The sequence below is a fragment of the Cyprinus carpio genome, chromosome A13 (genome assembly GCF_018340385.1).
Source record: "Cyprinus carpio isolate SPL01 chromosome A13, ASM1834038v1, whole genome shotgun sequence".
NCBI classification, from domain to species: Eukaryota; Metazoa; Chordata; class Actinopteri; order Cypriniformes; family Cyprinidae; genus Cyprinus; species Cyprinus carpio.
In genome coordinates this window covers 11,547,996-11,561,075 of record NC_056584.1, presented here as the reverse complement: position 1 = coordinate 11,561,075, position 13,080 = coordinate 11,547,996, and the positions used below count along the sequence as shown (strand labels likewise).

At 35.9% G+C, this 13,080-nt stretch overlaps 1 protein-coding gene across 2 annotated transcripts in view; it reads right to left on the bottom strand.

Moving 5' to 3' along the window:
* Window positions 1-13,080, bottom strand: part of camkmt (calmodulin-lysine N-methyltransferase) — a 91,121-nt gene that overhangs the window by 27,156 nt on the left and 50,885 nt on the right. For both annotated transcript variants that reach the window (XM_042768812.1, XM_042768813.1), the window contains one exon: window positions 2,231-2,291. In XM_042768812.1, coding sequence (XP_042624746.1) covers window positions 2,231-2,291 — 61 coding nt within the window. The remainder of the gene's footprint in view (window positions 1-2,230; window positions 2,292-13,080) is intronic.

The following is a 13,080-nucleotide window of genomic DNA, read 5'->3' as shown; positions in this document are numbered from 1 at the left end:
CTGGAAATGTGGATTTGGACTACAACAGAACGGGAAGTTAATTAAACATACAGGATCAATGTTCTGCTTTGATTCAGAACTGTACTGTAAGTAAACTGATTCATTACAGATTGCAGTACTGCAGTATTGTCAAATACATCATTGTAAATTAGGCGAGACTAAATATACTGGTATTGATTATAACCTTAATATGTAAAAAGTGAAAAATAATATCATGTTGGAAATAAATGTAAATACTCCAGTGGCAATATCTACCTGGTTGACATTCCAAATAGTAGGTGGCGTTATTGGAAACTGCTAGTTGCAATTCGTCATAAAACGGAAACACCCGAAAAAAGTTTGATTCCAAGGTTGGTAGTTTTTTGGATTTTGAAAAAAAAAAGACAGGATTTCAGACCCCTAGTATTTAGGAAGTTCTGACCTTTTTGTACAATTTTGTATAGTTATTGTTACAAATTCTCTCTTCGCCTCCCAAAACTCGCATTTTGAGTCATTAATTTCATTGCTGGGAAAATCTAAAATTGTGTAGAGATCTATAATGAATATTTATATATTCAAAAACTAATTTAGCATTTATATGGTACTCCAAAGTACTTGTAAGAATACCATGGTTTAATACCATGGGTAAATTTCCCAATATTTTTTTACTTTGTTTTTCTTTTAAGTGGTATATTTCTGATTCACTGAGCTCCATTTACATCAAGTGACAAACCAACACAATTGTAATATATGCAAAAGTAAATAAAAAAGGGTTAAAAATTAAACATAATTCACTGGTTAATTGATTTCTTATTGCTTTCTAAAATGCTTCATGAATTTTGATAATTTTATGCATGCAGTATTCAAATCTCACCACACAAAACACGTATCCTCGTTCCAAGTGAACATGTTTGCAACCATGTTAGCATCTGGCTAATTAGCCTAGCTTCTGCAGAAGAGTTTGACTGGACAAATAGCTTTTAAACCATATGTCAATAACTATAGATAAATATTGAAAGTATTTTCCCCACCCTTAAAAAAGTAAATAAGCCCAACTGGCTATCCTATCTAAACACAACACATTTAACTGCATTTTATTTTATTAATAGCATTTTTGCTTTTTTTTTCTCAGAACAAACCAGCCATTTTTGAGTCACACCGCAACAGTACACTCAGACCTATTGTATATACAGAGACCTACGCACCCAAACAGAATAATTCATATGAAAGGTAATTCATATAATTCTCACAGGAATGGAGGATTTACACAAAGACTATAATTTGCAGAGAGTTCATTTGTGTTTGTCATACACAAAATATACAGTAGAGAGTCCTTGTAGATCAAAAGCAGCCCAGAGCCACACACCAGAACTGCCTTCACACACACAAACACACACACACACACACACACACACACACACACACATGCAGGCAGCTTGACTTCATCATTTTGCGAGTCATTTCTGCACTCGGTGACTAGTCTCAATGTGTTTGTCTGCTCTCAGCCCGTGATCCGACACCTTCCATTGACAGAGAGACAGAGTGGAGGATGAAGAGAGAGCGATTGTTGTATGAGGGAGTGCAATTAAAAATTAATGCGCACAAAACTGCTAGTATGAGCCACGGCAGGGACAAAGCCCCAGTGACAGGTAGCTATTTGGCTGTACATTGGGCTAGTGGAAAGAAAGGCAAAAAACAGAGGGATGAAGAGAAAAGATGGGCGCTCTCTGTAAATTGACTTTTTTGTTGTTGTTGTTCTGCTTTATCCTCCTCTTTTCTCTTTTTGGTGAGTGCCTGATAACAGGTCTGGAAGATAGCAAGAGGGTGACAGTCCTTGATGACATACAGGAACAAGAGCACATGTCAACACACACGCTCAAACATACTACACACATACACATGCAAATTAACTTCAGTTTTCAATTTAGAGGTCTGAATATGCACCAGACCAAATCACAACAGATCACAGGTCTTAACATCCTCCATGCGCACATACACACACACACACACACACACACACACACACACTGGCCCAAGGGTGCAAATCCTTGCTCTGTCTCTATGCCCAGTTGACCTTCAGCTTGCCGCTGTGTGATCGATAAGCCTCTCTTCCCTATTCTGCCTCTTGAATGTAAAAACAGGAAATCAAAGGCTTGTGTACCGCCTTGAGTGCAAATCAAAAAGTGCCCCTTGCTTCTCTGTCATATGGCCAAAGTAAGAGAGAGAGAGAGAGAGAGAGAAGGGGGCTCACGTAAACATGTGACGTTTCTTCAGGCAATAGTAGGCCATCACCTCTTCAGAAGGCCAGACACCTGTAAGAGAAAGAGAGAGTGGTTAGATAAAGTGTATGAAGTGTGATGGTACTTACTAGTGCACCAAACCTCCAAGTTTGTTTACAATACTGGGTATTACACAGTTTTCACTATCATATTAAATTTAGTGCACAACAGAGCATAATCTGGCTACGAGTCATTCATTAAGATATGAGAGGGCCGTCTGACTGACATATTTAAACCACCAATCATAACTCATACGATTTACCGTGATGTTTAAGTGCAGGAAATAGATTAAAAGCATTAATGAATTAAAAGTGACAGTTTGGAGAACATATAGTACCACTCTAAAAAATTTTAAAGGCTCCATTTTTGTGATCAAAAATACAGTAAAAACAGTAATATTACAAAAAATTAACAGTTGCTATTCTATTTTAATGTATTTTTTAATTGCAATTAATTCCTTTGATTCATCATTCTAATATGCTAATATGTTGCTCAAGAAACATAAACTGATCATTTTTTTAGGATACGTTGATGAATTGAAAATTCAAAAGAACAGCATTTTTTAAAAATATAAATCTTTTAATACATTATAAATGCTTTTACTTTTGATCCCTTCAATGCATTTTTGCTGATTAAAAGTATTAATTTCTCTGATCTCTCTCTGACATTTTTCCATTAGTTTTATTCAGCATTTAGTTTTTTCACCAGATTAATATTTGTTTACTGTTAAATTAGTGAATTAATTTAATAAATAATGTTTTACTAAAATAAATATAATTTTATATACATAACTACAAAAAGAGATTTTTTTTTTTTTTTTTTTGCGAACATTCATCTAATCAATCATGTCATGTAGTTACTATTGTATAACCATCATATTTTATCTTTCATTTCCTTGCATAACGGATAAGAGAGATACTTTAATGTTCAGTATAGCTGGCCAGATCATAAAAAAAATGAAACTCACTATGTTGAACATTATTTATCAAAGACATTCAATTTATTACATACCATGACCTCATGCAAGGATGCTACAAGCCTACATGGCAACCTTCACATGATGCAACATAAAGACAGTGTCTCACTCTCTTTTACACTGGTGCTTTCTCTCTGTTCATGAAGAATGCTCCCTGCTTACTACAGTTGATTCTGGCTACTTACAAACACAAACTGTGCATAGAGTGAGTGGGGGTCCAGCGAACGATTAACACACACACACACACGATTCTGGCTACTTAGGATTGTAAGCTGTGCATAGAGTGAGTGGGGGTCCAGCGAACGATTATCACAAGAAGCAGGCTGGTGGTCTTATCACCCACCGTCAGCCTCTGCTCCTTCTGCTAGCTCCAGCAAGAGCCATAAAGCTGCTATTGTCTCTCAGACACACACATACACACATGCAGGAAAATAGGAAAATAGTCATTTCAATAAACATGGGCCCCTGAGCTGTCTCCCTTTGATGGGAGCTCTTATGTGTTTGGATTTGTGTGTGTAACTTTACTTTCCTTTGCAACATATCTTCATGCATAAATTTGTAAAGTGTTTTAAAAGAAAGAAGAAAGAAAACAGTGTTTTTGGTGTGTGAGCACTGGGGCATTCTAAGAAACGCTTGAACCTATCTGTAACATTTTAACCATTCTGTAAGAAAAAAAAAAATGTTTAAAAATAAAAAATGTAATTGTTGCTCAAGTTTAAAGGGATAGTTCACCCAAAAATAACAACTCTGTCATCACTTACGCACCCTCATGTCATTCCAAACAGGTAAGACTTATTTTCTTCTCTGGAACGAAGAATATTGGGAAGAATGTTTTTACCATTGACATACAATTGTATGGACAAAAACCCATTTGCAGCATTCCATAGAAGAAAGAAGTCATATAGGTTTAATTTTTAGTGATTTATACCTTTAATTAACAGATTTTAATGTCATTATATAAATATGCTTACAAAAAGACTTAACTTTTCATTCCCAGCATTATGACACAAGGTACTTCTTAGGAGAATTAAATATCAATATTTGCACAAATATACACTTATTTTTAATTATCACAAGGTTAAAGGTAACAGGGTTGACATTTTAACAGTATCCCCTACTCATAAACGTAGAGAATGTAGGATAAAATGATAAAAAGAGGAGACTTTAAATTGTCCTGAAAGAAATCACGTCTGGAAAATTCTGAAAAAATAATATTTTTTTGTAGATTATTACAGAAAAAAGGGGAAATATAACAGTTACAGAGTTCAAGTGCTACCTAACATTACATAACTTCAATTTTTTTTAAATAATACATAATATCATTATCAACTAAAATAAAAGCAAAATAATAATAATGATATAGATGGAAAATCAAAATGTTATCTTTTATTTCCATTTAGTTATTAAACCAAAAAGAGCTAATTATGGATAAAATGGCAAGGAAGAGTTAAAAACATCATTACGATGAAAGAAAAGGGAGAAAAAAAAATACTGGATTTTGTCAAAAAGGCATTTTGTATTAAAAAATGTCTGTTAAAACAAAGTGAAAGTTTATCAGCTATTCTTAAATTTATTTTTCACATAGGTGCGCGAAGGACATCAGTGGTGCTGTTTTGCAGGATGACCCGGCTAATGTTTCTGTTCAGTGCATGCAAGAATGGCAGTAATACACAGGGTTAGAGAGAGAGTGAGAAAATGTGTGTGTGTGTGTGTGTGTGTGTGTGTGTTTGAGAGAGAGCATTTGTAAGACAGAGTCGATTTAATAAGCAGCTTATGACCTGCCTTTCAGGAAGGCCTGTTAAAGCCCGTCTTCTCTCAACCTCTCTGCACCATCATCTTGAGATTAACTCACCCAAGCAAGATTTAATAATATCTATTGATAAAACGTCAACATATGCCTCTGCCATTAAAAGAAGGCAGCACCTGCTTGCTATTCCACTTGCTGATGAACCATCTGACATTTTGAGAGGCTAGTGTAAGATTTATCACATAAGGATTGTAGCTAGACAGAAAAAAAAAATACAATTTATGACACTTAGAGGTCACAACAACAACTTCTAGGCTCATCCAGGAGGCCCACTTGTGCAGATTAATTCAGCTGAGTGTAATCTCTGAAGACTCAGCCTCCTCTACGACTTATATGACTGGAATTTTAAAAATCCAATAACAGTGAGTTTGAATGATGGGATAAATCTTATCGCTTTGCATTTTGATAAAACTAGAACTATGCTCAAGTGTAATAGAGGCTTGTGGTGTCTTCACTTAATAACTGCTGTACTGTTACATACATCAAAGAACATTTCTGGTGAAAGTGCCCTAGGTGTCTCAAATAAACTCTCAGAGTATAAATGGCTTAATGACATTCTCATAAGTTAGACGTCTTTAAAAATGACATTTGAAATGGATTGATTCAGCAATTGTACAAATGGCGAGATAACATAGGGGCTGCTTAATAAGGGCAGGAGTTTTTCTGATTTTAGAGGTCTTTTCAATAATCATACGCTGAGATAAAATTATGGCAATAGGTGGATTTCTTTCCCTACTCTTAGCTGAAGTACACTGTTTCTTCTTTTATTCACTGTGTGCTGAATAGCGACAATGCACTACCTATGCAAATACAGTTGATGTGCAAAAAAAATTGCAGTAAATGTGCAACAATTAAGCAAAAAAATAAAAAATGTATGCAACAATTATCCTATATGCAGTTTGGCACACCAAAATATTACGAAACTGAGCACATATGCAGTTTGGCACACCAAAATATTACGAAACTGAGCACATTTTGTCAGTGTATTCAATGTGCACATTTTTGCTTGATGTTTTTGTCATGACATCAAGAGTTTTCTTCTGCTGTCCATTTACCTACTTGTATAAAATGGGTTTGTATAATGACATTATTGTTTGGGGTCAGTTTTTTTTTTTTTTTTTTTTTTTTGGCAAGCATGCCCTAAATTGATCAAAAAACAAACAACTAATCAAAGAATACTGAAAAAAAGTGTATCACAGTTTACACAAAAATATTAAGAAAAAAAAAAAATATATATATATAAGGATATAAAAATGCACCAAATCAGAATAATAAAATGATTTCTGAAGGATCATGTGACACTACAGACTGGAGTAACGGCTGCTGAAAACTATATATAAAGGTTTACATTTTTAAATATATTTAAATAGAAAAGTTATTTTAATATATTTTGTAATAATACTTCACAACATAACTATTACTATATTTTTGATCAAATACATGCAGCCTTGGTGTACAAAAGAGACTTTCAAAAACATAAAAAAAGTCCTACCCACTCCAAACTTCTGAACGGTAGTTTAAGTAAATTTAGTATTGACATGGACACAAAGAGGGAAACTAAAAGTCTTGAATCTGAAACTTGAATTTAAACTATAAACTTACAGGCACAGAACAATGTATGTAAAGGTAAGAGTTTTATTTTGGCCAGGAGTCAAGATGCACTTGAGGAATTGAAGAAGCCATGAGGTGATAGCAGATAAAAGCTCTTGCTGGGATAATGCAATCACTTCTCACCTTCAATTACCAAATGAGACATAGAGCCATCTCTGCTACACTCTTTACATCCATTCACTTATCTTCAAACCTTTGTTCTCTTTTCCTCTTCTTTCCTCATATTTGATGTAAAACCCATAACAAGTGCTATTAAACAAAATCGTAGATATACAGCATTAAATAGCAGCTCACAATGCTAGCTGAACAAACTAGGTGTTTGGTGCGTTTTAGCTATATTGTCCTCTACTGAACTTAAAGATGAAGTGTCTTAAACTTGTTAGAGTTAGAAAGTGCTGGAAAAGTGTCAGTCTTATTGTGATTTTCCTTGGTGAGGCAAGCGGCGAGGAAATTTCACACTACCACTAAGCTATTGTGGTCCTCCTGCAAGCAGCCTATGTGTTGGTGAACTCTTAACCTTGTGAACTTTGGAAAAGCGCAGCGCCTGGCTAATCCCGGTGGAAATGCCAGACACTAATCATATGAGCTGGGATGAGACGCACAGATGCCGTCCGGCACTTACTTACGTACACACTATAGCCACAGTGTTTTGAGCAACTTGTTTACTTGCATATATACAGTATGTAGAGACCCTCAACGTCATGGGCTTAAACAAAACAATGAACAAGACAAACAATCAGCTTACCACACCTCTTTATGAGTGGTTAAATGCTGAAGTCATAGATTAACATGCCATACAGCTTTAGCTAAAAACCTATAATAAATCAATCATACAGCATGACATTAAAAATCTATGATACTGGAAACAGAACAAAAAAAAGATAAATTTGTGCGTTCCCTTCTCCCTTTCAGGGCGTGGTAGTGCCCTGAGTTTTCTCCAGATGATCTCCACATTACCGCCGGCCTCTGATAATTCCTAAGCCTCCTCCATTTCAGATCCAATAACGGATAAGAGCGCATTTCAGCATGATCAACTGCAATCTGTTCCCTCACACCGCTACTTTACTCCAACTCAGGATTACTGAACACACTCATTTACTCTCACACGTACAACCACAGACAACCAAAGTCACTGTGTTGCTTGAAGAGGATTGGGAGAGTTGGGGTCTGAAGCAATCGGAGGTGCAATCTTTTCTCCAACATGGAGTACAGTCCCTGCAAGAGCTGTACAAAAGGATGTAGAGACCAATCGTGGCTGTTTAAGACCTGGGACCATATACAGAAACTTCCTATAATACAGATTTGAAAAGTTTAATGTTCTAAATGAGATCTTAATCAGTATGGTTACTAAACAGACATGATACAGATATGATTCTGAGTTACAAAGGGTGTCACAGATAGGCACTTTGTTGATTTTAAAATTATGCAGCAATTTTGCTTTGATGCACAATGCTATGTCCGCCACAGAGTGCAACAGTGCCCACTTATTATTTCAGTGTTCTATTTCCAGAAGTATACTTTTTTTTTTCATTAATTTTTCTTATGGGGATTTAAAAAAAAGTCCTTGTTCAAGAGCTGTAAGCCTTGAACCAAACCAACCAGCAACAAGGTGAATCACAACATTACAAACTTTGATTTGAAGCAAAAGGTATTTGAAAACCAGACTGTGTACTTTAAAGAGGGAAAGAACTACTGTACTCATGAACATCATTAAAGACAAGCTAATAAAAAAGATTTTAAAAATTATTTATTATACAAAACTATTATTTATATATTTTACATGCATATATGCATTATATATAAGCTGAAATAATGCAGGCTAATGGCTTCACCGAAAACATACCATTGATTAACAACCTCAGAGCTCATAGTAGGTCTGCTAAAAATAAATGGGATTTTTATTTCTGAAACCCAACTGTTGTACTTTATAGGCACATTGTTACTGTACGTTGTTTACAGTTGCTTAGCAACATCGCAGTTTGGCAAATTAATTAATTAATTAATTTACTTATTTTATTATGTTTTGGTCTTTATTATATAAGTGGATGGAGAGAGAAGGGGAACAAGTTTAGGACATGACCCTGGTCATACTTGAACCCGAGTCCCCATGAGAACAACAGTCCTGCTGTCGTGTCTCTTTACATCACTGCTCTAACATATCAGCTGTCTTATAATGGCTTTAAACATACATGATCACATTTAAAATATATTACTGTCAGTCTTTTGCTTTTTTTAAATTTGAGCATTACATAATGTGAAGCTGTTTTCGCACTGCTTCCAGACTTTTTAGTCATCCTGTTATAAATAACCTTTGGATTGGCATCCATCAAGTTCCCAAAAACAAAGTATGAAACGAATTTCGAGCCAAAATAACTATTTAAAAAAAAACTGTTTTAAAAAAATGACATATACCATGACGTATGTGGACATACCGCCCACTCCTAAAATACTCGGTTCACATTCGACAAGCTTAATCTTTTACAACTCAAACCCACACAGGCATTCATACAGACACACACACCCCTCAGCAATTTTCAGTGAACACATCGAGCAACAAAAAAAAAGAAGCCTCTAACCACACAGCTCCAGCACACCGAAATGACAGAATACAGGGAGAAAAGCCTTTCCGTCTTGCCCAGCTGCTCATACGAGTGTGTTTTCAAAGCCGCAACACTGTGCCTCGGGTAGATAAGGCCACCCTCCTCACTTGGTAAACAACTTTTTTGGATTAGGGGTGGCGGTGTATAATGAGGGGAGAAGAGCTATCGCTGCATTGTCACCAGCGTGCGCGGGGGCCGGGGCAACTCTTTGCTCTGCTATTTATCCGGTGGCCTGATAGCTTAGTTATCTGTGAGAGAAAATGCCAAAGCTGGCGGAATCTCATCTTCGCAGCGGCGCAGCACTGACGGCAGACTAATAGATATATCAGCACGCGGGTGTGGGGCTAAACCGGTCAGATGAGCGGGTGCAAGCCGCAGCTGATTGATTAGCATAGGCTGGAACAGCACAGGCCGTTGACAACCCCAGATTACAGGCGCCACGCAAGCCTAAATTGCTTACCTCTCTGCTGCACCGTGGAACAGGGGCCTGCCAAATTACAGCCCTGTCACCTGAACAAGGTCTATTTGGGGAATGTTAATGCATATAAACAATTAAAGCGAGAGGGAGAGAAATGATAGGGATGAATAGAGAGAGAAGAAGCGGGGAAAGAGTTAGATTAGGAAAAAAAGAGGGGTGAGGAGAAGGGTGATGAGATGTAAAGGCACTTGCTAACAAAATATCTCTCCTTCTAGGCACAGACCTTTCTTTTGTGAGAAATGAATAGTTTTAGTGCATGCAGGTAATTACCTCTGAGCATATTACCACTTTTTTTGAGGTTATTGCCAAGGCTGATACATATATCTTTTAATTATCTGCATTGGCGATATTATATGTGACCATGGACCCCAATACTTGTCTTAAGTGTCAATTTTGAGAAATTTAGATTTATGCATCATCTGAAAGCTGAATAAATAAGCTTTCGAATGGTGTATGGTTTGTTAGGATCAGACAATATTTGGCCAAGATACAACTATTGAAAATCTGGAATCTGAGGGTGCAAAAAAATCTAAATATTGAGAAAATCGCCTTTAAAGTTGTCCAAATTAAGTTCTTAGTTTTGATATGTTTATGGTTGGAAATTTTCAAAATATCTTCATGGAACATGATCTTTACTTAATATCCTAATGATTTTTGGCATAAAAGAAAAATCGATAATTTTGACCCATACAGTTTTTTTTTTTTTTGGCTATTGCTACAAATATACCCCAGCGACTTAAGACTGGTTTTGTGGTCCAGGGTCACATATGTCAGAAGAAGGGACTTTTATTTTAGTGTTGTGCAAGACTTTGATTTTGAAAATGCTTGGAACAGCAGCGCGAGAACCCATGGAGCTCCTGTTCTCAGTCTTCATTAGTTTACCGTCCATGTTTAATGTTGACAAACTCTAAATTCTTTATTTCAAAATATGCTGTGCTCTATCCAGTTTGCAGCGATGTCATATTTATATTATATTGTGTGCTAAGTGTAAAATTAGTGCTAACTTGTTTTTATTGGGTAAAAAAAAAAAAAAAAAAAAAAAACCCTTCCTTTTTATTCATATTTTATCAAAAAATAAATAAATTGTGAAAAATACTATAAAAGAATTACAGAAACAAGTTGTTTTTCATCAAGTTCAAACTTTTTTTTTCATATTATCAATTAAATTTAAAATTATAATATTATGTAAAATAAATATTAACTTAATTTCAGCAATTGTTATGCATGTGGTTATACTGTCAATTTTTTTTGTGATATCATATGTATCAGCTTTCGGCCACTCTAAAATATCTCTCTAAAATGCTCTCTAAAATATCAGGATCGGCCATCAAAAAAAAATAATATCTGTCGACCCCTATTAATGACCAGTCTCCAGGAACAAAAGGTCTTTCAACAAGAATTACTTAGCAAAAATATTTATTTATGCGTCTGGAAAAAAGTTCCTATCATAAACACATTAAAACGAGTCATCAGATGAGAATAGTGTCAGTGCAGCCCACTTCCCTTGTTATAAAGCATCACAGCACTCTCGTTGGCAGCTATCTTAACCTACATTACTGCACGGCCCTGTAGGGCACACAGAAAAAACACTTTTACAAAATTGTTTATAATCAGTGAACAATAACCCACTAACACATACCCACTTCTGCAAATTTAATTTTTAAATTTAATGTGTATAGGTGAGAATGTGTTAACTGCTATAACAATGGACAGGCCAGAGCCAGACACACACACACACACACACACACACACACACACACACAAACACACACACACACACACACACACACACACACACACACACGCACGCATCTCAAGGGCAGCATTGTCTATCATAAAGACGGAACTTACTTCTGAACTGTAACCATGACAACATGTCACCATGGTGTCATTCTTTTGACAGGTACTGCAACCAGTTTTTGACCCTACCAGTGAATATTAATTGATTCATATAATAAAGATATGACTTGAGGTTGCTTGTTCCCTTAAGCACACTGCAAGACTGAAACCTGTAGTCATTTCATGTTTTATGCCTGCAACAAAAAGCCCCAGATCACATCTAGCCAAGCAGACTTGTCAAGTATCAACTGTCTACTACACATTTACTGCTCTGCTGTGCATAAATCCCCAACATCTTGATGTTACCTATCATTTAGAAAAAAAGAAAAAAGATAATTGTTAAAATAAAAGAAAAAGTGTAATTTATTGTAATTACGGTATGAAAAACACAAAGGTTTTCAGTTGTAAAATAATATGCTTCAATACATTTCTTATTGCTTTATAAAGTATACATATAGGTGTGTGTATAAATTATATGTATATATATGTATATATATATATATATATATATATATATATATATATATATATATATATATATATATATATATATATATATATATATATATATATATATATGAACAAATGTATTTTAATTAAATATTACTTCAGCACAAAATGTAATCAGTGAATTTATTATTTTATTTAATTAGTGTGCCGACATGTGCAACTGTCATGTTGTTTGTACACTAAAACCTTCTTGAAAAACTTTGCAACATGTTAAAACTACATTTAGATAATGTAATCAACTAATTTTTGAACAATTAGTTCACTGTGACCCTTCCAGACATTCTAGGGAAGAGAATAAAAGAGAAAGGGACAGAGACAAGAAAAATAAGTCATTAAAAAAAATAAGTAACAGATGAGAGATAAACAGCTCCAGTGTGTGATTGAGTTGAATGAGTCAGTGATTTGCGTTTCACTCTCTGTGGTGGAGCATTCAGGTCACATATGCTGGCTGTACACTCAACACTGCATACAGCAAGGGCCACTGCATTTCCTCCATATCTCTCTCTGACTCTCTCTCTTTGTCTGAGAACGGGCAAGCAGGGCGCCTGCAGGCTGTGCTTTGCGTTGCCGCTTTTCACTCTAAACGGAGATGAGTGCGGTGATATCCCCGGGCCAGCTCACGGGGCCTCTATCTAACCCGAAATGATTTTTAGCACGCCGACTCAAGCACTTCCCAGAAGCAATGTCAACCCACTGCCAGCATCTCTCTTTTTCTGCCTCCTTCTCTCTCTTTCCGTGTGTGTGTGCGCGCGCGTGTGGATTTGTGTGGGGAGAGAGAAAGGCAGTACAGACAGGAGGAAGTTAAAAAGCTTAGCAGCGAGGGTCAGCTCGCAACACAAGGGCTTATCGTTTTTCTGTCGCTCCCCCGCCGGCAAAAGAAGGGACCTTTTTTTTTCTCTTCCTCTTTCAGGTGAAAAGCTTACTACTTCCCCTGCTCTCTCTCTCGTTTTCTCTTGTGCACACCCTGGCTCCTTTTCACATTTTGATGCCTTTTAAATGTC